This window comes from Oryctolagus cuniculus, chromosome 5 (assembly GCF_051225735.1).
Source record: "Oryctolagus cuniculus isolate XC-2025 breed Fujian yellow rabbit chromosome 5, ASM5122573v1, whole genome shotgun sequence".
NCBI classification, from domain to species: domain Eukaryota; kingdom Metazoa; phylum Chordata; class Mammalia; order Lagomorpha; family Leporidae; genus Oryctolagus; species Oryctolagus cuniculus.
In genome coordinates, this window is record NC_142871.1 from 54,205,733 (window position 1) to 54,233,658 (window position 27,926).

The 27,926-nt window shown below is 38.1% G+C and overlaps 1 protein-coding gene across 4 annotated transcripts; it reads right to left on the reverse strand.

Moving 5' to 3' along the window:
- Positions 1-475: 475 nt before the first annotated feature.
- Positions 476-27,802, reverse strand: SULT3A1 (ST3A1). 4 transcript variants are annotated; one of them, XM_089332327.1, is made up of 8 exons: positions 27,751-27,802; positions 27,462-27,500; positions 25,938-26,089; positions 15,278-15,486; positions 10,812-10,938; positions 9,844-9,938; positions 5,483-5,669; positions 476-733 (listed from the first exon to the last, which is right to left on the reverse strand). In XM_089332327.1, exons 3-8 carry the CDS (start codon positions 26,077-26,079, stop codon positions 588-590), a joined length of 906 nt encoding a protein of 301 aa, XP_089188453.1. In that variant the 5' UTR covers positions 26,080-26,089; positions 27,462-27,500; positions 27,751-27,802; the 3' UTR covers positions 476-587.
- Positions 27,803-27,926: the final 124 nt, after the last annotated feature.

Genomic DNA, 27,926 nt, shown 5'->3' on the forward strand with positions numbered 1-27,926 from the left:
TCGATAGAACTTTTTAGATGGCTAAATGACTAAACCAGTAGATAATTAAGCCCTTTTTCGGTTCTTTGATTTTTGGTGCAAACTTTGCTTAAATTATTAAATTATTTTTAAGTTATTTAATTAATAATTATTCAAATAATAAAATATAAAATATTAAACATGTATATGTACATGTGCTATTATTAAAGAGGTATATATTTACATATTATATCTCTATTCCACTTACTATACTTTTCTACATCTACATTTATTTTGAAATCAGAGAATGAAAATTTAATTATAAGACTAAAAGGAATTCTAATGTTGTATTGATCCTAAATTTAAATGTAGAAAAAGAAAAAATACAAAAACAATGCTGTGTGCAGATTTTTGGAATTCAGATTTTATGCTTTCTCTCCTTCCCAATATCATGCAGAGTGGTAATACTATTTAATTTAATTTTTGAAATTTGAAAGTATTCATCAGACATGACAACTAAGCAGTTAATTATTTTGTTTATTAATAATGTTGTATAATTAACAATTGAATTATAGTCACAAGTTAATATCTTATATTAAAATATGACCTTTGGATAAGATTTTATGTGACTATTTTGCACTGTGATTAGAATTCGCCTCATCATTTAGATCCCAGATGAACTTCAAGGGAAAATCTTTCATCTCCTCCTGGAATATCCTGTCAAATCTTTCACTCTGCTCCACAGTCATGTGGTGTTTCCAGTCTCCAACAGCACCTAGTATGAGCAACACATGAATAACACACAAGTGAGGAGGCAGTATTGAGAGGGCAAAAGATACCCAATCCCATTATAATCATTTCTCTGAGCCACACTAAATACTCTCTAGTGGTATGACATATCACCTCCCCTTAGACAAATATGAGTTACAAAAGGAGCCTAGCAATACAATAACTGTAAATATGAGAGCTCTTCAAAATGTTTGTGGAAAATACATATTAAAAGACAAATATCATATGTTCTCCCTGATCGGCGACAAATAAATGAGCACCAAAGGGGAAACTTGTTGAAGTGAAATGGACACTATGAGAAACAGTGACTTGATCAGCTCTTGTCCTGACGGTTGATGTACAATGTAATAATTTATCCATTTTAGTATTTATTTTTTGTTCTAGTACCATTGGTTAAACTCTGTAATTAACACACAATTGTTCTTAGGTGTTTAAATTTTAACTGAAAAGTGATCCCTGTTAGGAATTGGGAAAACATTATGCTGAGTGAAATAAGCCAATCCCAAAGGGACAAATACCACTTGTTCTCCCTGATAGGTGACAACTAACTGAGCACCAAAAAGGAAACCTGTTAAAGTGAAATGAACACTATACGTTATGGGGGGGAAGCCATTGTAATCCATAAGTCGTACTTTGGAAATTTATATTCATTAAATAAAAGTTAAAAAAAAAAAAAAGTGAAATGAACACTATGAGAAACGGTGACTTGATCAGCCCTCACCCTGACTGTTGATGAGCAACTTAATATGTTATCCCTCTTAGTAATTTTTTGTTTGTTCTACTTAATACTTTTGGTTGAATACTGTAATCAATACACAATTCTTCTTAAGTGCTGAAACTTAACTGAAAAGTGGTCGCTGTTAAATGTAAGAGTGGGAATAAGAGAGGGAAGAGATGTGCAATTTGGGACATGCTCAAGCTGACTTACCTCAAACGGTAGAGTTAGAAACATACCAGGGGATTCCAATTCAATCCCATCAAGGTGGCACGTACCAATGCCATCTCACTAGTCCCAGTGATCAATTTCTGTTCACAATTGATCATAATGATAGGTCTAAGAGTCAAAGGGATCGCATAAACAAGAATAGTGTCTGCAAATACTAGCTGATAGAATCAAAAAGGGAGAGAATGATCCAACATGGGAAGTGAGATACACAGCAGACCCATAGAATGGCAGATGTCTTAAACAGCACTCTGGCCTCAGAATCAGCCCTTAAGGCATGCGGATCCAGCTGAAAAGCCCATAAGAGTATTTCAGGCATGGAAAGCCAAGACACTCTGGGGAAAAAAAAAACCCTAAATGAAAAATCTCCGCGAGTGAGATCCCAGTGGAAAGAACGGGTCATCAAAGAAGGAGGTACCTTTCTCTGAAGGGAGGAGAGAACTTCCACTTTGACCATGGCCTTGTCTAAATATGATCAGAGTCAGTGAACTCAGGGGGCTTCCATAGCCTTGGCAGCTTGTGACAAGAGCCTAGGGTGATTACTGAGGCCATAAACAAGAGTGTCAATTTGTTAAGTCAACAACAGGAGTCACTGTGCACTTACTCCTAATGTAGGATCTTTGTCCTTAGTGTGCTGTACATTGAGATTTAATGCTATAACTAGTACTCAAACAATATTTTTTACTTTATGTTTCTGTGTGGGAGCAAACTATTGAAATCTTTACTTAATGTATGCTAAACTGATTTTCTGCATATAAAGAGAATCGAAATGAATCTTGATATGAATGGAAGGGGAGAGGGAGTGGGAAAGGGGAAGGTTGCGGGTGGGAAGGACGTTATTGGGGGGAAGCCATTGTAACCCATAAGCTGTACTTTGGAAATTTATATTCATTAAATAAAATTTTAAAAAACTGTACATGGAACTAAAATTTTTTTCACAAAATGAACTTATTTTGCAATTCTGGTTCTCATTTTTGAAGTTTCTTCATAGTTCATTACCCTATCAGTTAGATTTTTACTAACGTCTGTCATTGAATCATAACCATTTGTTAGGAAAAAAAACCTGGAAAATTGTGAATATTTGGGATTTTTAATTAAAATTTTATTAATTTATTTTAGAAGCCCAAACACAATAACAGAGATGACAAGACAGATAAAGAGATAGCTCCTTCTCACTGGTAAATTCCTCCAATGCTCACAATGGCTGGAACTGAGAATTCAAACAAGTCACCCACATGTGCAGCAAAAGCTGAAATTACTTCAGCCATCACCAGGGCCTCCCAGCCCATCCATTAACAGGAAGCTGGGATTGAGGGCCTGAACCATGAATTTACCCTAAGGTCTCTGATTTGGGACATGGGGGTCCTAACCACTAGGACAAAACCTTCTCCTAAAGTAAAAGAATAATATATTTTACCATATGGTAGGCATCGTACTACACATATCGTTTTTATGACATCGTATAATTCTTAACAGCCCTACAAGGTAAGTATTTCTTCACTTGTTAATTACAAAATGAGCTGCAAAGGTTTTCAGCTAGTGATGTTAAGGTCACATTGGGTGCCAGAGCTGCTATTGCTAAGTTTTATTGGACAGAAGTTTGAAATTATCCTTATGCTATTTTAAAATTATAACTAATTGTTGGGGCCAGTGCATAGCACAGCAGAGTAAAGCCATGACGCAGCATTGGCAACCCATAGAGGCACTAGTTTGAGTCCCAGATGCTCCACTTCTTTCTTTTTTAAAGCTTTTATTTAATGAATGTAAATTTCATAATACAACTGTAGAAATATAGTGGCTCTTCCCCTATACCCACCTCCCACCCCCACTCCTATCCCACCTCCTACTCCTGTTCTTATCCCATTCTTCATTAAGATTCATTTTTAATTAACTTTATATACAGAAGACCAACTGCTTGAGAACAAATTTTGCAGTGAATTCTCATAGTACAACTCATTAAGGACAGAGGTTCTATTTGAGTAGTAAGTACACAGTGACTCCTGTTGTTAATTTAACAATTAACACTCTTATTTATGATGTCAGTGATCACATGAGGCTCTTGCCAGGAGCTTCCAAGGCTATGGAAGTCTTTTGTGACCACAAACTCTGTCAGTATTTAGACAAGACCGTAAGCAAAGTGGAAGTTCTCTCCTCCCTTCAGAGAAAAGTACATCCTTCTTTGATGGCCCCTTCTTTCCACTGGGGTCTCACTCACAGAGATCCTTCATGTAGAATATTTTTTGCCATACTGTCTTGGCTTTCCATGCCTGCATTGCTCCCATAGGCTTTTCAGCCACATCTGAATGAGGCTCCACTCTTACCCAACTCCTTGCTAATGCACCTGGGAAAGCAATGGAGGATGGTCCAAGTGCTTGGGCCCTTGCACCCACATGGGAGACCCAGAAGAAGCTCCTGGCTCCTGGCTTTGGATCAGCTCAGCTCCAATAATTACAGCCATTTGGGGAGTGAAACAGTGGATGGGAGACCTCTCTCTGTGTGTCTCTACCTCTCTCTGTAACTCTGTCTTTCAAATAAATAAAATAAATCATAAAAATACTAATTGTTCAGCACCTTCAGGAGTCAAATTTTCTGTAGAACATTACTGGAATTAGGATCAGATAGTACACTATTATGTATATGGAATTGTATTCTATGTAATTTAATTGAAGTATAAGGAGAAGAGATAATAAATGGCACAAAAAATAATAATTTTAAAGCAACACTAGGTGAATTTCAGTAAGATATTTACATAAATATTTATAAATCAATATCCATTACCATAATGGTCCAAATAAATATTTAGGAGGATATACATTAAAACAACTGAATTTTAAAATGTGAACTTCCAAGATATAATTGAGTAGAAAAATATATGCATTTTTAAAATATTTGGCACATAATCAGAATACAATAAATTTTTACTGCATTTTTGAATACCTTAATTTATAGTAGAAGGGGCTAATAAGATATCACTGTGCTTTCTGTGAAGAAGAAATCTCATACAAGAAGAAATAATAACACAAATTATCTCCCCCATAATAACAATAAAAAATATATACTAAGTAGATTTCCTAGGAAAAAAGAATTAAAGACATTGTTGTGCAAAAATATCCACAACTTTCAGACAGGACTTGTTAACAAATTTTAAAAAGAAAAAAAAAATGCTTTCCAGAAAGAAGGAATATGGCACTTGCTTCTTATATTTATTTTATTGCTTTTGTTTTTTTTGGAAGTACGTAGAAATATATATGTAGAGAGAGACACAGATATAAAGAGGTCTTCTATATGCTGATTCATTTCTCAAATTCCTGCAACACTGGCTGGGCCAGGATTAAGTCAGGAGACTGGAATTCTATCTGGTCTCCTGTGTGGGTGGTAGGGACACAAGTTCTGGAGCCATCACTTGCTACCTCCCAGAGTGTGTATTAACAGGGAGCTGGAACTGGAAGCACAGCCAGGACTCAAAGCCAGGCACTGCAGTATTAGATACAGGTATCCCATGCAGTATCAGATGCAGGAATCCCATGCAGCATCAAAACCTCTGTGCCAAGCACTTGCTCCAGAATGTAGTGTTTATTAAGAAAGTTCAGTGATGTTATTAGGTACAAAAACATTGTTAGAGTCCCTAGAAACTCTTCCCAGCAATTTTCAGCTGTAATATTTGATAAGTAGTAGGTCCCTAACCACAGTACAATATGAAAACATACGCTAGAAGCACTGATGATTCTTTCTTAGGTGCCAAGGACTCATGAGAACTAGATAATTTTGGTAGTATAAATCACTTAATGTCACCTTTGCGCAAGAAAGTTCCCTCATTATGTCGTCTGCCAATTTCATTGCTTAGAATATTATTATAATTTGCTTGTGGAATAAACTTCATGTTTTCAAATGTAGCCTGCCTCACAATGGCATCCACCTCCTCTTCACTCAGGTCCTTCTCAAGAAAACTGCTGATTTTCAGTATTGAACTTCTGAGATCCTGAAAGAGTCATAAATGTGAGAAGTTACTAAGTTTATGAACAATGAAAGAGATACAGCCCAATATGCAGGATGGTCAAGTAAATGATAAATAAATTAAGCGAGAAATAGAAGGAAACTACTTCAACATCAATAAAACTAATGTACAAAATGCCTATATCTTACATCATATCCAATGGAGACAGACTGGAAGATTTTCACCTAAGATGTGGAAAAAGTCCAATTTCTTCACTTCCATTTATCATAAAATTCGTAATACTAGCCAAAGCAATTAGGCAGCAAAAAGAAACAAAGGCATCCAAATGGAAAAGAAAAGTCAAAAATATCTCTGCTATAGATGACATGATCTTATATGTAGAAAATCCGAATGATATCATATCACAAACACACATGCATACACACAACAAAACACGTGCTAGAATTAAAAAATAAATTTATCAAAGTTTCTGGATACAAAATCAGCTCAAAAACTGGATGAATTGCTATCAACCATCAGTGATCAAGCCTAAGAAACAATTCAGAAAACAATTATATTGAAAATAACACCCAAAAGTTTAAAATTAGAATAAACTTCAGCAGGCAGTTGAAAGACTTGTATATTCAAAACAAAAAAATGAAAAAAAAACAACCCAAAAAGCTGAAAGAAAGGAAAGTCTACACATATAAGTGGACAATATTCCACATTCCTGAATCAGAAGATAATAATTCTAATACTAGCTAAAGTTATCCATAGAATCAATGCAATCTCCATCAAAATACCAATGACCATTTTTGTAGAAACAGAAAAACTCATCTTACTATTCGTATCGAGGTGCTGGCACAGTGGCATAGAAGGCTAAGCCTCCACCTGCATTGCCAGTGTCCCATATGGGTGTCAGTTAGAGTTCTAGATGCCCCACTATGTTCCAGCTCCCTGATGATGCACCTGGAAAAGCAGCAGAAATGGCCCAGGCCCTTAGGCTCCTCCACCCACATGGGAGACCCAGAGGAGGTTCCTGGCTCCTGGCTCCTGGCTTCGGCTTGGCGCAGTCTGAGCATTGGGGAGTGAATCAGTGGATGGAGGCATGCTCTCTCTTTCTCTCTCTCTTTCCCTCTTTCTCTCTCTCTCTCTCTATCTCTCTTTCCTTCTAACTCACTCTGTACCTCTGCCTTCCAAATATAAATAAATAAATCTTTAAAGAAATTCATATGGGTCAGGCACTATGTGGTATAGTGAGCCAAACCTCTGCCTGCAGAGCCAGCATCCCATTTGAGCACCGGTTCTAGTCCCAGCTGCTCCTCCTCTGATCCAGCTCTCTATAGCCTAGGAAAGCAGTAGAAGATGGCCCAAGTGCTTGGACCCCTGCATCCACATGGGAAACCCAAAGAGGCCCCTAACTCCTCATTTCAAATGGACTCAGATCTGGCCATTGCAACCATGGAATTAACCAACATATAGAAGACCTTTCTCTCTGTCCTTCTCTCTATCCATAACTCTACCTCTCAAATAAATACATAAATAAAATCTTTTAAAAAAATTCTTATGGGTACCAGCACTTGGCGCAGCAGGTTAACACCCTATCCTGAAGCGGCGGCATCCCATGTGGGCACCAGTTCGAGACCTAGCTGCTCCTTTTCCAATGCAGCTCTCTGCTGAGGCCTAGGAAAGCAGTTGAAAATGGCCCAAGTCCTGAGGCCCCTGGATTCCAATGGGAGACCCAGAGAAAGCTCCTGGCTCCTGGCTTCTTTTTTATTTTTTTTTATTTTATTTTATTTTTTTTTTGACAGGCAGAATGGACAGTGAGAGATAGAGACAGAGAGAAATGTCTTCCTTTACCATTGGTTCACCCTCCAATGGCCGCCACGGCTGGCGCTAAGCGCTGATCCGAGCAGATGCCAGGTGCTTCTGCTGGTCTCCCATGTGGGTGCAGGGCCCAAACACTTGGGCCATCCTCCACCGCACTCCCGGGCCACAGCAGAGAGCTGGACTGGAAGAACCCGGTGTGCCAGCGCCGCAGGTGGAGGATTAGCCTATTGAGCCCTGGCGCTGGCACAGATAGATGAGTTGTAACATCTAGACTAGGCAAGGTCTATAGACTATGCTAACATGGTGATTTCTTTAATCTTAAAAGTAGCAATGAGACTTTATGAGTTGTAAGAAGATAATAATGAGGGCCGACGCCGCGGCTCAATAGGCTAATCCTCTGCCTTGCGGTGCCAGCACACTGGGTTTTAGTCTGGTCGGGGCGCTGGATTCTGTCCCAGTTGCCCCTCTTCCAGGCCAGCTCTCTGCTGTAGCCAGGGAGTGCAGTGGAGGATGGCCCAAGTGCTTGGGCCCTGCACCCCATGGGAGACCAGGAGAAGCACCTGGCTCCTGCCATCGGATCAGCACGGTGCACCGGCCGCAGCGCACTGGCCGCGGCGGCCATTGGACGGTGAACCAACCAACGGCAAAAGGAAGACCTTTCTCTCTGTCTCTCTCTCTCACTGTCCACTCCCCCTGTCAAAAAAAAAAAGAAGAAGAAAAATAAATAAATAAATAAATAAATAAATAAATAAATAAAAATTAAAAAAAAAAACTCATCTACCTGAGTCTTTCATCTCTTGCTCCTTAATCTTTTAAGTCCTTCCTTCTTTAAGTCCTTCCTTCAATTATTAAAGGTGCTGTATACTTCACCACTAAGGAATTGGCACTTTCTTCTTCATTAATTTATAGCTCTTTTTCACCTGTTTTTTATTAGTTTTATTCATTATCTGTCTGCTCCCCTGTTACTTAACCAGAAAATGATAACTATCACCTTTGACTATATAGATATCTTTAGTAAATACACATGTTGAGACTGTCTGGACTTTTCCTTAATAGCCACACTTATCACATTTTCAATTATATGTAATGGCTCACTGAGTATCTGGGTTCCTCCTTATTGGATTATGGCCTCTTTTCATCATAATACTGCATATTACACAGTTATCACTCATTAGTTTCTGAATTAATTAATAAATAGATTGTGAATTTCTGAATCATCATACCAATTAGAGATCCATAAGATCCCAAACTGTGTTCTGTTCATTTGCACATCTTCTTCAGATAGTATTGTTGGTTGCCACCATGTAACCATTCTGTGATTTCACATGAAAACTGCATTTCAAAATTATCTTTGGGGCCCGGCACTGTGGCGCAGCAGGTTAAAGCCCTGGCCTGAAGTGCCAGCATCCCATATGGTCGCTTGTTCTAGTCCCAGCTGCTTCTCTTCCAATCCAGCTCTCTGCTATGCCCGAGAAAGCAGTGGAGGATGGCCTGAGTCCTTGAGCCCCTGCTCCCAGGTGGGGGACCCAGAGGAAATTCCTGGCTCCTGGCTTCAGATTGGCACAGTTCCGGCCATTGGAGTCATCTGGGGAGTGAACCAGCAGATGGAAGACCTCTCTCTGTGTCTCTACCTCTCTCTGTAACACTTTCAAATAAATAAAATAAATCTTTTAAAAAATTATCTTTAAAGATACAAAGAACTTGCATCACAGGGCACAGACTCATATTTGGAAATATAAATCATATGATAATAGTACTTCTGCCAGCGCCACGGCTCACTAGGCTAATCCTCCACCTAGCGGCGCCGGCACACCGGGTTCTACTCCTGGTCGGGGCGCCGGATTCTATCCCGGTTGCCCCTCTTTCAGGCCAGCTCTCTGCTGTGGCCCGGGAGTGCGGTGGAGAATGGCCCAAGTGCTTGGGCCCTGCACCCCATGGGAGACCAGGAAAAGCACTTGTCTCCTGCCTTCGGATCAGCTCGGTGTGCCGGCCCCAGCAGCCATTGGAGGGTGAACCAACGGCAAGGGAAGACCTTTCTCTCTGTCTTTCTCTCACTGTCCAATCTGCCTGTCAAAAAAAAAAAAAAAAAAAAAAAACTAGTAACTTCTTGTTTCCATGTTCCATGTTGCCCCTTTTTTAAGAATAGTTGTCCTAAATTTAGCATTTATTGCTAAAGGCAACTACATGAGAAGGAACCACAAAAGATGACTGTGTAGTGACAAAAGTGACCTTGAGAAGACTGGTAACACAAGCACAGATGGAATTAGAAACATAAAATGAAGCCTGAGAAAGTGTGGTTAGATATCAAGAGATGTGGGAGAATGTGATTTGCTGAAACCAACAGAGGAAAGTGCTTTGGTAAATATTTTTCTTCGCTCTGTCATCTTACCTTCTTCATATCTTCATACATCATGAACAGAATATTGAAGTCATTTTTGTGTTCATACCAGCCTCTGATGTGATCAAACCATAGGCTTCCCACCACTGTGAGGAAAATTAAATAAAGTCACATTGTTGTCTTCATTTTCAGGAAACTATTCTTTTGCTTCTGTTTTGGAATGTTCAGAAACACATGTAAATCTCCCATCACTGAACATCTAGATCGCAGTTTTTAAATACTTACTACTCTGAGGAACATTAAATTATTTTCATAGAAACCTGTCTCAGAAAAACTACTCTGTGTGTAGAAAGTGTCACTGCAAAAATACGTCGTCATCTGAGTCTGAAGGTTTCTTTATGGTAAGTCACTTCATTTTCCTACCTACACCACCTGAAAATTCTATTTCTGTATTACTTAACATCTTGCAAAGAGATATCTAAGATCTCTATTCTTTTATTCTCTAAGATCTTGCATGACAACATTCACTCCCTCTCATGGTCCAGAACCTAAATTTAATCAACTAAATGACTGACAGCCATATCCCACAATTCACAAAACTTTTGCATCAATCCTCCTAAGTAGTGAAATGAAGAAGCCCACAGTGGTCATGTAAGACCTACCACAGGTTCACAATAGCTCATAAAGTCTCTCATCAGCTAGTCTGGAATATATAACTCTAGGTATGGATTTAGCGAGTTTGCTTTGTTAGAACATTTGGGAATCTCTCATATATGGTCAAAATACCTCCTAAAAATATGCCTTTGCAACCTTGACAATCCCCACAGGGTCCTGGCCAGTACAAAGAACAACAAAGTGGCAGACTAAATTGCTGTACAATTGTAACCACTTCCCTGAACTCCATTGTCTATCATTGCCCTTCCCCTTTTCTCTGTAGTATGTTCCCTAAGGCCAAGAACTTGGCTAAATGGCAGCATTTTCTCATCAGTATATGGCTTAATAAATAAATTCATAGTTACCTTTTCCATCTAGAAATTTTTCCATGAAATTTTCTAAGGTATTTGAAGCTTCTAATTTAACCACCATATTTGAAAAATGGAAAAATGAAATTAAAACATCCTTAGGATTTCTGTAGACATAAATAATCTGCAGAGAAAATTATGAAATAATTTTAACAGTTTTTGCATCTCTTTACAGAGTTTATAACAGCTGTGCAATCATTCATTACATGAATTCTTTAATTCTTCTCATTCTTTCTTTCCATCATAGAACTTTAGGTTGTGTTCAATTTTTTGTTATAATAAAGAGTATTACAAAAAATTTTTATTCATGTGTGCAAACATATAGGATACATTTCTAAAAGTGATACTGATGATTGGTAGAGTTTATAAATATAGAATCTGTATTAATTAACTTCTATAAGCATTATATTTACCGTACAGCCAAGCTAGCACTGGAGATAAGAAAGAAAAAGAACTACTTATGAGGTTGGAGCAAATAGCTATTTACAAAGAACAACAATGAATTTTTTATCTCACATCATATACAAAATATTTCAAATTGGACCTATTTAAATATGGAATAAAATTTTGACATCTAAGTCAAGAACGGGTTTCTGTGTTTGGAATAAGGAAGGATTTATTTAAAAAAAATCTTTAAAAAACTGATCAGTTTTGCTCCATTAAAGTTAAGAGTGTTAGTAATTACAATACAATATAAAGTGATGAAAAATCACAAAATATGAGAGAAGCAACACTTGCAAATTGCTGCTTAATATCCAGGGTATGTATAAAGCAAAGGAATAAGAAAAAAATCATGGTTAATACAACATGGGCAAAAGATATATTCACTTCACAGAATAAAAACTAGGTATGGCCATAAACATATCAAGAAGTAGTTCATATCATTACTGATTATTAAAATGCAAATTAATATCAGCTTAGGGACATTTTTATAAGTACTAGAATTAAAAATTAAAATCTGGTGTGAAAAGTTACTGGAGAAAAATTATTAGGAGAAAAATAAGAACTCATCCATTAACAGATTACTCCTGCTTGCTTAGGAAAATATAACACTATCTTATCAAGTTTATTGTTATTGTATTTGTGGCTTTGTACTTCTAATCCTGGAAATAGACCACTTGGAAATTGGTACAGGTGTGTGAGAGTACCTAATGAAGATTGTTCATCGAAGCACTTATTATAACACCAAAACACTGGACTACTCCAGTTATTCAACAAAGGAAATATAAAGCCCTGAAATAATTACTTAACAAAGTTTGTGAAGTTAAATGGCAGTGAAAATAGCACTGAAAAAAAAAAAACAAAAGCAAATGGCAAAATGCCATCATGAAGAATCATGTGACAATATAAATATAAATATAAATATAAAGTATATAAGTAAAATTTAAAGCCAAGGGATTTAAGAAAACAACATATAATTTGCTCAACAAAAAAGTAATCTCCAAATATTGAAAAAGTTAAACAGCAAAAATTCTATCAAGTGCAAAACATTTTGAATTAGCAACAATCATGGTGGCAGACTTATATATATTTACTTTTTGAGATAAATATAAAAAAGCACAAAATGAATTTAATTTTAAAACTTTGCTTGATGTATGTATGTATTAATGCCTCAAACAGAAAAAAGTACATTATTTTCTTATGTTGTTGTGGGACATACTGAAACAATAATCATGCAATTCTTGGTAAAACTCCCTAAAAAATTCCAAAAATTCAATCTTTACCCAATACCACCATTACCCAATGATAGCTCAGTAAGACTAATAACCATAACTTTAAAATATCTTTGAACATTATATAGATACTCAGAAGTAAAAAATTCTAAAAATAACTGACACCTATTAAGAGAGTAAAACTGAAATAAATTACTCAGCTACTCAAAATTCTTTTCCATATCTATATTAAAAATAACATCCATTATTTGAAAATATTAACATTTTAGAAACAAATATTAGAAATAGACTATTTGGGCCAGTGCCATGGCTCACTTGGATAATCCTCCACCTGCGGCACTGGCATCCCATATGGGCGCTGGTTCTAGTCCTGGTTGCTCCTCTTCCAGTCCAGCTCTCTGCTCTGGCTCGGGAGGGCAGTGGAGGATAGCCCAAGTGCTTGGATCCCTGCACCTGCATAGGAGACCAGGAGGAAGCTCCTGGCTCCTGGCTTTGGATCGGCGTAGCTCCAGCCATAGGGGCATTTGGGGATGAAGCAACGGAAGGAAGACCTTGCTCTGTGTCTCTCTTTCTCTCTCACTGTCTAACACTATCTGTCAAAAAAATTTAAAATAAAAAAATAGACTATTGAAAGAAGATAGAAACATATGTGTAAACAAAATAGAAAATAATTAATAAAAATTTTTAAAGTAGAAAATATTAAGTGATGTTTCCTAAAACAAATCTATTTCCTTGGTGAAAGAAAACTGGATTGTTATGTGATTTTCTTATTTATTTATTTATTTGAAAGGCAGAGTTACAGAGAGGCAGAAGCAGAGAGAGAGAAAAAGAGAGAGAGAGAAAGAGAGGTCTTCCATCTGCTAATTTCTCCCCAGTGGCTGCAAGTGCTGCAGCTGCACCAATCCGAAGCCAGGAGCCAAGAGCTTCTTCTGAATCTCCCTTGTAGATGCAGGCTTGGGCCATCTTGTATTGCTGTCACAGGCCACATGGCAGAGAGCTGGATCAGAAGTAGAGCAGCCGGGACTTGAACCAGCACCCATACGGGAAGCCAGCACCACAGAAAGGGCTTCAACCTGCTGCACCACACGCCGGCCCCATAGTTATGTGATTTTTAAAAATCCACCCCACTTTCAAAAAACAGCATTGTGTGTGTGCATACATATAAACTTTATGTCTATACATGAAGTGAACATGGCAAAATGGTAAAAGTTATTAAATCTATGTGTATTGATTGAACTCTAGTTTATACTTTTTTGTGTTATTTGAAATAGTTCAAAATGAAACACAGAAAAGGAAACCACTGGATATAGTAATATGACATAACAACCCCTATACAAAATTCCTCATATTCTAAAACATTTAAAAAGAATTAAATTACAAATGAATGAAAAATATAACCACATATTTAGAATAAATAAGATCCTGAAAAAAAGATTTCTTCAGTGTTTTGAGACCAAAATAAAATAGGTAAGAAATATGCTAGAAACAATGTAAAATACACAAAGAGCCAAAGTAGGATATGGGAGGAGCATTGGAATATTGCAGCTAGTTTAGCTATTCTTTGGCAATGAAGCATTAAGTCTTTGACAATAATGCAAATTGAAAATATACTATGAAAGTCAACATATAGTGAGAGTATAATTATTGTGTGGTGTCATATCATTTGGTATTTAGCTGTAAACATTGCTTCACTGACCTACCATGTAAATGACAATGTAGCCTTTCTTCCCCGAATTATCTCCAAATTATTATTTTGCTACCTAGACATCAGCAAAAATTAATGATTCTCTTCATTGGTGAGCACGTGAGGAAAGAGGCATTCTTACACACTATTTGATGAAAAATAAGTCAATATATTATAGAAAGCAAAAAGGTAATATCGGCCAACACTTAAAATATTTGGGCAATTCAACCTGAAGTTCATTTTTATTTCTTTACATTTGAAAGGGAAACAGAGATAGAAACACAGAAAGAACTTCCAACTGTCAGTTCACTCACCAAATTCCCAAAATAGCCAAGAGTGGGTTAGGCAAAAGCCAGGAAACTGAAACTCTGCCTGTGCTTCTTACAGAAGTGGCAGGGGGCCAGTGCCGTGGCTCACTAGGCTAATCCTCCACCTAGCGGCGCCGGCACACCAGGTTCTAGTCCTGGTCGGGGCGCCAGATTCTGTCCCGGTTGCCCCTCTTCCAGGCCAGCTCTCTGCTGTCGCCAGGGAGTGCAGTGGAGGATGGCCCAAGTGCTTGGGCCCTGCACCCCATGGGAGACCAGGAGAAGCACCTGGCTCCTGCCATCGGATCAGCACGGTGCACTGGCTGCAGCGCGCTGGCCGCGGCAGCCATTCGACGGTGAACCAACCAACGGCAAAAGGAAGACCTTTCTCTCTGTCTCTCTCTCTCACTGTCCACTCTGCCTGTCAAAAAAAAAAAAAAAAAAAAAAAGAAGTAGTGGTGGCAGGGACCCAAGTACTTGAGCCATCAACTTCTTCTTCCCAGCATGAGCATGAACAGGAAGCTGAACCAAAAGTGCAGTTGGGATGCAAACCCAGGAATTTTGTGTGCTGATGCACAAGAACTTCTGCCATATGCTACACGGTAACATCACAAAGTGTGTTGTGGCTCAGAAAATGTACATGTTTTATATATCACACATATGTTAAATTTGCAAAATATTGTCATAATTATTTAATAATCACAACATTTGAAAGTATATGGGTGAGTGGGGCTGGAGAACAATTCTTGGGGAAGGTGTGCTGCCAGTGCAAAAAGTGCATAAGATATTTCTGTGACTTACTTTAGCTTTGTTGTTCTTGAGACTTTTGGGTGCTAAATAATATGGAAGGTGGGAAGCAAAGAGGCGAGGGGATGGTCTGTTCTCAATGTCCACGTTGCGAATGTTGTATTCCAAGAAGGGCACTCTATCAAGCGTGTCCCACTTTTCAGTTCTGTTTCGGTGGCCCTCAAAATAAATCAAACTTAGTATCTGCTGAGTCCAGACAGTACCTGTAAACACAGATAATCTGTTTTCATACCTAAAATAGCTTTGAATAATAACTGTGAATAGTAATGGTCAAACCACGTATAACAAACTTGTTTGAGGTGTTCTGACATTGTTACACCATAAATATGAAAACAAATACTATAGAAAATCTTAACTCCAACTTTACTTTTTAGTCTGTATCAACCACAAATAAATTCAAAGCAGTTTCTCCAGGTTCCACTCTCCATTCACTGCTAAAGTAGGGATCATGTTGACAAAGAAAAAAAAAAGCACCCTTTCAAGAACGGGCATGTAGACTAGTGGTTTAGGTTCATCACACATTGGGGTTTATAGGTTTGATCCCAAGCTCTGGTTCCTGACTTTAGCTTCCTGCTAGTGTATGCACTGAGAAGAAGCAGTGGCTCAACTAATCGGACTCCTACCACCCATATGGAAGACCTGGATTGGGTCTTTAGTATGTGGCTCTGGTTCTGACACAGTCCTGGCTGCTAAGGTTATTTGGAGAGTGAATCAGTGGATGGGAACTCTCATTCTCTGCCTCTCCCTGTCCTTCTAAAATAAGTAAAAATGTGAGGTTTTTTAAAATGTTTCTGCATGGTCTCCTATTGCCCATTAAGATTGTATTTTACCACATCTTTGTAGTGATGGTCTTTAGAAAGAGAGAGATTACACTATTAGATACCATTGACCAAGGACTTTTGCTGACTGGAATATAGCTGTCATAGAATACTTCCCAAGAAAAGGAAACGTGTTGGAAAATTAACCTTTATGGAAAGTATAGTCTCTAACGAGGCATTTACAATTTGGGGAAAGGAAGATTTTGTGTTGTCTCAGATCTGTCATGAGGAAAACAAAATCTTTTTGGAGCAAGAACAAAAGACAGACCTGTCAGACTCAAAATGGTTTTTCCCATGTCGAATGAATGATTTTAGTGTATTCTGTTCACAGAATTTATTATGTGTCTGTCACATTCCAAAACTGATACCATCCATACGAAAGCCCCTCTCCATTTAAACTCCTTTAGTACTTAAACACTTTCTGCAAAATACCTCTGGTGCCTAATCTTTCCAGGTCAGTGACCAGAGTATGAGTTAGCACTTGTTTCTTAAGGGCTGTCCTCCAGGTTCTGCCTGTCCCAAGCACAAGTGTCTCCAAATTAATCACCAACTCTGACACAGCAAAAAGACTGCAGAAGTAACAACTGCCACCTGCTGCACACTACTGATCACTGCCGTTCTCTACTACATACCCTAAAATGTACATGCACTACAATGACACTACTTACGGTTTAGCAAACATAGATTCTTCTCCTGGCCTTTTCCACCACCTACTTAAAAATGTCTTTAATTTTCTTTTAAATTACAAACAATATGTTTTCTTGATAAAGAAACTTTATGAAACTGAAGTATGTTTCAAACATGCAGAAGAAGATAGCAGAATGAAGGGCTATTTGCCTGGCTTCTTGGTTTATAATGTCTCTTATAGGGTGGCACTGGATTCCATGAAAATGTACAAATATTACGTTAATCAAAATTTTAGAGGAATTCCAAGATGGCTAAATTAAAAAAAAAGACATGCTGATTCTTGCCAAGGGAAGACAGAAGAATAAAAGTGGAGAAAGTATATTCCCATGGGAGAGTTGTAGAGAATTTTGCAAGCAATAAGAATATTTACAGAAAAATCACAGAGCCAAATGATTCCATATCAATAGCAACCATGAAATAACTGGCCTAAGTTCTCCAATTAAAATTCCACAGGAAGAAGAGTAATGCAATGGAGCAGTGTGGAAAGTTCAAACACTCAGCAGTGAACAGACACACCACCTAGCACCATAGCAGAGGGCTACAGAAGATGCCAGGTTCTGAGAGCAAGGTGAGGACAGACTGAAGCAGCCCATGCCAATAACATTGCATGAGGGAGAATGGAAACACATAGTCCACATCTTTAAAGAAAAAAACTGCCAACTTGGAATATTGTATCCTGCAAAGCTTTCATTTATGAGTGAAGGTGAAATGAAAACCTTCCATAACAAACAGAAATGGAAAGGATTTGTCACCACTTGTCAAGCCTTACAAATGATGCTTAAGGATATGCTACACACAGAAGTACATAAAGATATTCATCATTATGAAAGAATGTGGAGGCAGAAAAACTCAAGTAAAAGTACAAAAGAAATCCAAAGTAAACAATAAGAATATTTACAGAAAAATTGCAGAGTCAAATCATTCCATATCAATAGTAACCATGAAATAACTGGCCTAAACTAACTGGTGAAACAACAGAAGGTGAGGACCTAGTGAATGTGTGGAGCTAATGAACTGAGACTGTGAAAAAAGAGATGGTGGGTGAGTGAACTTACAGAATTCATTTGAGTACTCTCTAGAGATGCTACAATTCGGTAACCTTGGCAACCACGTAGGAGACTGTAGGAGAATTTGAGCCCACACTGAGGGCAGAACAGATTCCTTGTGTGGTCCTTGGGAAAGAGCAGGCAAACGTTATACCAACAGGAGCCAGAGATTAGAAGCTGACTACCTTCAGTTATTCTCAGCTGTGTGGAATTACTTCCTTTCTGAATAAAAAGAGAGAGAGACAGAGAGACAGAGAGAAATTTACCATGTCTAACATGGGTGTGTCACCTTTGACACACCCTTAACCCTGAAGAACCAGAGCTCTCTGGCCACACCCATCTCAAGCCTCTAAGGCTACATCAAAAGCAGACAGTCCACTTAATACAGTCATAGTATAACAAGAAAAAAAACACCACAGCGAGGGAAGAAGAATCCAACGAATATCTCCACAATGCCAAGCAACAAACACTGAAACTGAGGAAGCAAGAACAAAGAAGATAGTATTATGCCCCCAAATGAACAAGACACCCCAAGCCAAGATTATGAAGATGATGAGATAGAAGAAATGCAAGATATGGACTTCAAAAATTTATGATAAGAACATTTAGAAGTTTTCAAAAACAAATACTTGAATTACAGAAATCCTTACTGGACAAGACAGAAAATCTCTCTCATGAAAATGAAATCTTAAGGAGGAATCAAAATAAAACGCAGAAATTTGTAGAACAGGAAAGTGTGATAGTGAAAAGAAATCAGAATGAAATGAAGAACTCAATAGATAAAATGACAAACACATTAGAGAGCCTTAAAAACAGAGTCACTGAAGCAGAAGAGAGAATATCGGACTTAGAAGACAGAGCACAAGATAGCTGGGCCGCAGCTCACTAGGCCAATCCTCCACCTGCGGCTCCAGCACCCTGGGTTCTAGTCCCGTTAAGGACACCAGATTCTGTCCCTGTTGCTGCTCTTCCAGTCCAGCTCTCTGCTGTGGCCAGGGAGTGCAATGGAGGATAGACCAAGTGCTTGGGCCCTGCACCTGCATAGGAGACCAGGAGAAGCATCTGCCTCCTTGCTTCAGATCAGTGCGATGCGCCGGCCACAGAACACCAGCCACAGCGGCCATTGGGAGGTAAACCAATGGAAAAGGAAGACCTTTCTCTCTGTCTCTCTCTCACTCACTGTCCACTCTGCGTGTCAAAAAAAAAATTTTTAATAAATAAATAAAAGAAGACAGAGCACAGGAAAGTATACAGTCAAACCAAAGTGCTGAAACTTAACTGAAAAGTGATCGCTGTTAAATGTAAGAGTGGGAATAAGAGAGGGAAGAGATGTGCAATTCGGGACATGCTCAAGCTGACTTACCTCAAACGGTAGAGTTAGAAACATACCAGGGGATTCCAATTCAATCCCATCAAGGTGGCATGTACCAATGCCATCTCACTAGTCCCAGTGATCAATTTCTGTTCACAATTGATCATAATGATAGGTCTAAGAGTCAAAGGGATCGCATAAACAAGAATAGTGTCTGCAAATACTAGCTGATAGAATAAAAAAGGGAGAGAATGATCCAACATGGGAAGTGAGATACACAGCAGACCCATAGAATGGCAGATGTCTTAAACAGCACTCTGGCCTCAGAATCAGCCCTTAAGGCATGCGGATCCAGCTGAAAAGCCCATGAGAGTATTTCAGGCATGGAAAGCCAAGACACTCTGGGGAAAAAAAAAAACTCTAAATGAAAGATCTCCGCGAGTGAGATCCCAGTGGAAAGAACGGGTCATCAAAGAAGGAGGTACCTTTCTCTGAAGGGAGGAGAGAACTTCCACTTTGACCATGGCCTTGTCTAAAAATTATCAGAATCAGTGAACTCAGGGGGCTTCCATAGCCTTGGCAGCTCATGACAAGAGCCTAGGGTGATTACTGATGCCATAAACAAGAGTGTCAATTTGTTAAGTCAACAACAGGAATCACTGTGCACTTACTCCTCATGTGGGATCTTTGTCCTTAGTGTGCTGTACATTGAGATTTAATACTATAACTAGTAGTCAAACAGTATTTTTCACTTTATGTTTCTGTGTTTCTTTACTTAATGTATGCTAAACTGATCTTCTGTATATAAAGAGAAACGAAAATGAATCTTGATGTGAATGGAAGGGGAGAGGGAGTGGGAAAGGGGAGGGTTGTGGATGGGAGGGACCTTATGGGGGGGAAGCCATTGTAATCCATAAGCTGTACTTTGGAAATTTATATTCATTAAATAAAAGTTTAAAAAAAATAAAAATAAAAATAAAATAAAATAAAATAAAATAGGCCAGTGCCGCGGCTCACTAGGCTAATCCTCTGCCTTGCGGTGCCAGCACACCGGGTTCTAGTCCCGGTCGGGGTGCTGGATTCTGTCCCGGTTGCCCCTCTTCCAGGCCAGCTCTCTGCTGTGGCCCGGGAGTGCAGTGGAAGATGGCCCAAGTGCTTGGGCCCTGCACCTCATGGGAGACCAGGAGAAGCACCTGGCTCCTGCCATCGGATCAGCGTGGTGCACCGGCCGCAGCGCACTGGCCGTGGTGGCCACTGGAAGGTGAAGCAACGGCAAAGGAAGACCTTTCTCTCTCTCTCTCTCTCTCTCTCTCTCACTGTCCACTCTGCCTGTCAAAAAATAAATAAATAAATAAATAAATCAAAAAAAGAAACAGCTCATCTTTCTCTTTAATGTCACAATAGATGTGTTAAGAGAATAGTAGGATAAGTGTCTTAAATATTATGAATTCAGTAAGTTGTTGCATAAAATGCTATAAAGCATGGTATAGAAAATATCAATTTTAAAATCCCAAGACTTAAATAGTATTTACTTGAAAGACAAGCAGAGTCAGAAGCAAGAGAGATCAGCTATAAAAGTTTTAGAAAATTTTTGTTAGCTGACAGTCTCTCCACCTTCTGTGCTTTCTGATACATTGCACACACTTTTATTATGATGCAGACAGAGAATCACATCTCCTTGTCCCTTCCTCCCCCGTCGGACTACAAGATCTTTTAAATCACAGATCCATGCTCATTCTCCTCTGGACCCTCAATGCCTAACAAATGCCTGGCATATATTAACAATTCCATTATTACTAGGTGAAAAAGTTCAATTTCTTATTTTGAAGATATATTAATTTTAATTTTAAACAGAGTTTAAAATCCTAGAACTTCTTTTAAAGTTATGTAAGAGTCTGGTACTTAGAGTGAATATTTTCTTTCTCTGAGAAAGAAATGTGGCCCATGAAAAGATCTGGTTTCAATGAACGTTTTAACTTAGAAGAGGAGAAGCCAACAGGCTAGACAGCGGTGACTGTGGCTGAAGAGGTGAGGTCTGCAATTACTTCCTTGGAAAGCAGAGACTGGACTAAGGCAGTGTCGTTTGTTTTCCTATTGTCATGTGTTGAGTATGTTATTCAGGGAAAGAGGTAGAGAAATGGTGTCTTCATGGGCAGGTCCACTCTGCCTGTAGGTGTGGCGAATCCACTGAGCTAAGATCTCAGGTGAAAACTTGCCCCTGAGTTGTACAGTTGTAAATTTGACCACATGAATTGTTGTCCAAAGTGGAAAATTATATGCATCTGAAACAAAATATTGTTGGCTTCTCAGTGTGGGATTGCCTTGGAATTAAAAATTCTGTTTGCAGCAATTAATTGATACAGAAAGATCTATGTTGAATAAGTATGTCTAATAAGACTTGTCAAAATAATTTGGTATTAATCACAAAGTTGTTTCAAATATAATACTGCATGTAATAAAACTTGTCAAAGTGAAAAAATAAATAAATAAATAAATAAATAAATAAAAGAAGATAGAGCACAGGAAAGTATACAGTCAAATCAAAGAAAAGAAGAGGAAATTAGAAATCTAAAAATATTGTCGGGAATCTACAGGATACTATTAAAAAAACAAACATTCGGGTTCTAGGAGTTCCTGAAGGCATAGAGAGAGAGAAAGGATTAGAAAAACTTTTTAGTGAGATACCAGCAGAGAACATCCCGGGTTTGGAAAAGGACAGAGACATCCTAGTACAGGAAGCTCATAGAACCCCTAAGAAACATGACCAAAAGAGATCCTCACCACGACACGTTGTAATCAAACTCAACACAGTGAAACATAAAGAAAAGATTCTAAAATGTGCAAGAGAGAAATGTCAGATTACTCTCAGAGGATCTCCAATCAGACTCACAGCAGACTTCTCATCAGAAACCCTAAAGGCTAGGAGGGAATGGCGAGACATAGCCCAGGTACTAAGAGATAAAAACTGCCAGCCCAGAATATTATATCCTGCAAAGCTCTCATTTGTGAATGAAGGTGAAATAAAGACCTTTCACAGCAAACAGAAATTGAAAGAATTTGTCGCCACTCATCCAGCCCTGCAGAAGATGCTTAAAGATGTGTCACACACAGAAACACAGAACACAGTCATCAATATGAAAGAAGGTAAAGGAAGGAAAACTCAGAACAAAAGATCACAGGAAGTTCAAACATATATTAGAAAATATATTGGGGAAAAGGGCAGGGCAAAATTACTACTTATCAATAGTCACATGGAATGTTAATAGCCTCAGCTCTCCAGTTAAAAGACACATGTCTTTAGATATGTCAATAGACATTTTTCAAAAGAGGAAATCCAAATGCCAACAGGCACATGAAAAAATGTTCAAGATCACTAGCAATCAGGGAAATGCAAATCAAACCCACAATGAGGTTTCACCTCACCCCGGTTAGAATGGCTCACATTCAGAAATCTACCAGCAATAGATGCTGGCGAGGATGTGGGGAAAAAGGGACACTAACCCACTGTTGGTGGGAATGCAAACTGGTCAAACCACTATGGAAGTCAGTCTGGAGATTCCTCAGAAACCTGAATATAACCCTACCATTCAACCCAGCCATCCCACTCGTTGGAATTTATCCAAAGGAAATGAAATTGGCAAAGAAAAAAGGTGTCTGCACCTTAATGTTTATGGCAGCTCAGTTCACAATAGCTAAGACCTGGAATCAACCCAAATGCCCATCAACAGTAGACTGGATAAAGAAATTATGGGACATGTACTCTATCGAATACTATACAGCAGTAAAAAACAATGAAATCTGGTCATCTGCAACAAAATGGAGGAATCTGGAAAACGTCATTCTCAGTGAAATAATCCAGTCCCAAAGGGACAAATATGTTATCCCTGATTGGTGACAACTTACCAAGCACCAAAAAGGAAACCTGTTGAAGTGAAAGGGACACTATGAGAAACAGTGACTTGATCGGCCCTTGTCCTGATTGTTGATGAACAACTTAACACTTTATCCCTTTTAGTATTTTTTTGTTCTACTTAATACTATTGGTTGAACTCTGTAATTAACACACAATTATTCTTAGGTGTTCAAATTTAACTGAAAAGTGATCCCTATTAAATATAAGAGTGGGAATAAGAGAGGGAGGAGATGTACGATTTGGGACATTCTCAATATGACTTGCCCCAAATGGTGGTGTTAGAAATGTGCAAGGGGATTCCAATACAATCCCATCAAGCTTGCATGTGCCAATGCCATCTCACTAGTCCAAGTGATCAATTTCTGTTCACATTGATCATACTGACAGGTCTAAGAGTCAGAGGGATCACATAAACAAGACTAGTGTCTGCTAATACTAACTGATAGAATAAAAAAGGGAGAGAACGATCCAACATGGGAAGCGGGATACACAGCAGACTCATAGAATGGCAATTGCCCTAAACAGCACTCTGACCTCAGAATCAGCTCTTAAGGCATTCAGATCTGGCTGAAGAGCCCATGAGAGTATTTTAGCATGGAAAGATAAGACACTCTGGAAAAAAAAAAGACCTAAATGAAAGATTTCTGGGAGTGAGATCCCAGTAGAATACACGGGCCATCAAAGAAGGAGTGGTACCTTTCTCTGAAGGGAGGAGTGAACCTCCACTTTGACTATTACCTTGTCTAAATAAGATCGAAGTCAGCGAACTCAAAAGGCCTCCATAGCCTTGGCAACTCATGACTAGAGCCTAGGAAGATTACTGACGCCATTAAGAAGAGTGTCAATTTGCTAAGTCAACAACATGAGTCACTGTGCACTTACTCCTCATGTAGGATCTCTGTCCTTAATGTGTTGTCCAATGTGAAGTAATGCTATAACAAGTACTGAAACAGTATTTTACACTTTGTGTTTCTGTGTGGGTGCAAACTGATGAAATCTTTACTTAATTTACAAAATTATCTAAATTGATCTTCTGTATATAAAGAGAATTGAAAATAAATCTTGATGTGAATGAAATGGAGAGAGAGCAGGAGATGGGAGGTGTGCAGGTGGGAGGGAAGTTATGGAGGGAAAAAGCTATTGTAATCCATAAGCTGTACCTTGGAAATTTGTATGTACTAAATATAAGTTTAAAAAAATAGATCTCCCACATGGGTGAGAAGAACCCAATTATTTGAGCCATCACTCCTTCCTCCTGGGGTCTTCATTAGCAGGGCAGTGGGGCCAAAAGGCAGAGCCAGGAATCAACCCATATGCACTAACATGGAAATTGCTAATTGCTCATCCTAGATTCTGATTTTAAATGCATTATTTTAAATGTTTCATAACTGAATGGTATTTCTTGGGGTTTGTGGTAAGTTCTATTAGCCAGGTGAAGCATGTTCCATTTTCTCCCTATTTCATTATAGTTTCTGCATTTATTGACATGATAAGATGCACTTTCTCCTTTTCTCTTGGTATATGTAAATAATGTTTTAGGTAGAAAGCATTTAGCCTAGCAGTAATACATCCTTGTCCCACCTCAGATTCCTTGAGTTAGATCTAATGTAGACCCTGGTAGGCAGTGATATGACCCAAGTAATTGGCATTCTGCCACTCGAATGTGAGACTTGGCTGACATTTATATCTATGAAGTTTGATTCCTCATTCAAGATATTTGAGGAGGTAGAAAAAGGATGAAATACCAATCACTCTCTGCCTCCCTCTCTCTCTCCCTCTCCCTAATACATAAATATAATTATCCTTTAAAGTTCTTAATATATATTGATTTCTGCAAAAAATCCCTGTTAATCGTGGTATGTATTTTCTTACCTTGCTGGATTTGAAATTTTTATTTTTGGTTAAGGATTTTTGCATCTGTGATTGTGAATGTTCTAAAAGAATGTGATATACCAAAAATCTTGTAAATGCTACTGCCTAAGTGATTTATCTACAAGATAGATTTAATATAATAATCCCAGAGACAGCAAGGCCACCTTAGGATGGGATAGGCACTGATGTATGGTTTTCCAAAATCTTGGGCAGGATAAAGAGAATGGGAAGGACATTTTTTGTTACTGAGATGCTTGACCTTGAACCAAGAAAACTGAAATGCCAGCAATATCTATGGAAGAAAAGGAAGAAACCATTTCATTGTTACTGAACCATCCAACAGACAATTTTCACAGGATGGAGGAATACAGAGGCAAGACAAATAGTTACTAATTTGCAAAAAGATATAAAGGTCAAGAAACTCAAAGCAGAGTGTGAAAAGGAAGGGCTAGAGCATTTTTGTAAAAATTAGGAAGAGGTATTTTTGTTATTATTATTGCATTGACTTAGACTCCAGAAAGTCTAAGAAGCTTAAACCACTCTTTACATCATTGTTTCAATGGCAAAAATAATACCATATTCTAAAAAGGACAATTTAAAAATAATCTTTTGCAAAACATAAATTCACATGCACTTATTTTAGCTGAAAATGATTTTGTAAAGAAATACAAAGTAATTAGAGTACTGAAAATCATCATAGGAACAAAATCCATCTGGGTTTTTTAATTTATATTTCCCTCATTTTCTTCCTGATCAAACAAGTCAGCATTTACCAAGTACCTGTTCTTGCCTCAGTATTTGAGTTCTTCATATTTACTATCAGACATTACAATGTTTACATTGAAAATGTCCTTATACCATAGAGATTTGAGCTTATTTAAGTTCTTTTCTGACTAAATTGCAGTGGCTTCTGCTACTGTTGATATCCAGAAAAAGGCTTATTGATACACATTTTTTACCAAACCTAAATGAAAACTGATCCCAGATGGTTGCTTGTTAAACTTACCAGATTTGGGATATGTGATTACGAAGACATCGTCATCTCTGATTTCAAAGTCATCTAACTTTTCCAGTATTTTCATATCAACAAGTGTACGTTCAAAATTACAGCCTTTGAAGTTCAATAAATATTTACGTGAGTTGTCCATAACTTTTCACCTACAAGTAAAAACAGATAAATATCTCTTCAATTTCTTCAATTACTGAAACTTAGTGAGTGCTGCAATGTGCCAAGCATCAATTAAATGTCTTATATAAACCAACTCACATAACACAACAAGCATGTTATATATTCATTATTTAACCCACAGTAATCCAATATTGCTGTTGTTATCATTATCTTTAAAGAAGAGGAAACTAAGACACTAAGAGGTTAAATTGCTTTTCCTAAAACTTCATGAGGGAACATGATTGTGATTTCAAAGATACAGATGAGGGCAGTAAAGCACAGTGAAGTCAATCCTATTACTCAAGTTTGTCCATCTATTACAAGTAGAATGAGAATGATTTGATAACAGAAAATTTGGCCAAAGGGTCCATGTTTTTAATACACAATTTCTTGTTATTTTATCTTTTTTTCTGATATTTTCATTGGAAAGCATACGAAATTCTGGGGCTGGCGCTATGGTGCAGAAGGGTTAACACCCTGGCCTGAAGCACCAGTATCCATATGGGAGCTGGTTCGATACCTGGCTGCTCTACTTGCTATCCAGCTCTCTGCTATGGCGTGGGAAAGCAATAGAAGATGGCCCAAGTCCTTGGGCCCCTGTACCCGTGTGGGAACCCAGAAGAAGCTCCTGGCTCCTGGCTTTTGATCAGCGCAGCTCCAGCCATTGCAGCCAATTGAGGAGTGAAACTTCGGATAGAAGATCTCTCTCTCTCTCTCTCTCTTTCTCTCTCTCTCTGCCTCTCCTTTTCTCTCTGTGTAACTCTGTCTTTCATATATAAATAAATCTTTATAAAAAAAGAATAGGAAATTCTTCGATGAATACATTTTATTAATTTAAGGAATATATTTTGTTTCTGGCTTGGTTTTGCTTGTTTGTTTTCCCTAGAGTGTAAATAACCAGTTACCCTGGAAGAAATTTCTGCCTGTGGAATCTGATATAGTGTTTTAAATGAATCATGGAGAATACTCTGCACGAGTAGAAACCTGGGAAATATGGATTCTCGATAGTTGTAGAATGCTGTGTGGTAATTGTAATTTCTAGCAGAAATCAGAAATCTCAACAAATGAAAATAAGAAAATTAAAAATGAACAGTCTAAGAACAAATATTTTAAAACTTTTGGCTAGTCAAAAAATGCCATTAGCTCTGCATGAGACTGAGAGTGATTTTAACATCGACATCACAATTTCCCAGGACAACTTAGAACTTAGCTTTTTGGATTGTGGTGATAAATATTTTGCATTGCATAACATGAACAAATGGATAAGTCCATAAGTAGAAATTTTAATTGAAGGAAAACACAAAGATGAAGCATGGCTCATTATCACAATCTTCCTCATAGCCCACAATGCCACTCACGCACTCTCCAAAACCCCAGCACAGATTCTAGAAACTCTGGATGCTGACAAAAGAGAAAGAAGTGTCAGAATCTCCACATCATTCTGAATGAATCATGCATTGCTGTCATAAATATGGAAGAAATTGATTGTATAAATAGAAACAGCATCTGTGTCTCCCTCTCATTCTTACATTGAGGTCCCAAAGGAAACAGGAAAAATTAAAAATTAGGGAGAAAAAGGTAAATGCACCTGTTATGCAGAAAAAAGGCAGAAATTTTAAAGAGACCCTCCGTCTCTCCTTTTCCTACTCACTGTTGTAGATCAGCCGAGGAAGCAAAATCACCACTGATAGAATATCAGGGATGAGAGGAACTGAGGTGTTGCTGCGAAATAAATATTCCCTACAGAGTTCGTTTTGGCCAAAGAGTACTGTTCTAGAAAACAAACTGGTAGCTCAGCTTGGATTAGTTGAGTAAGATTTTGTTGAT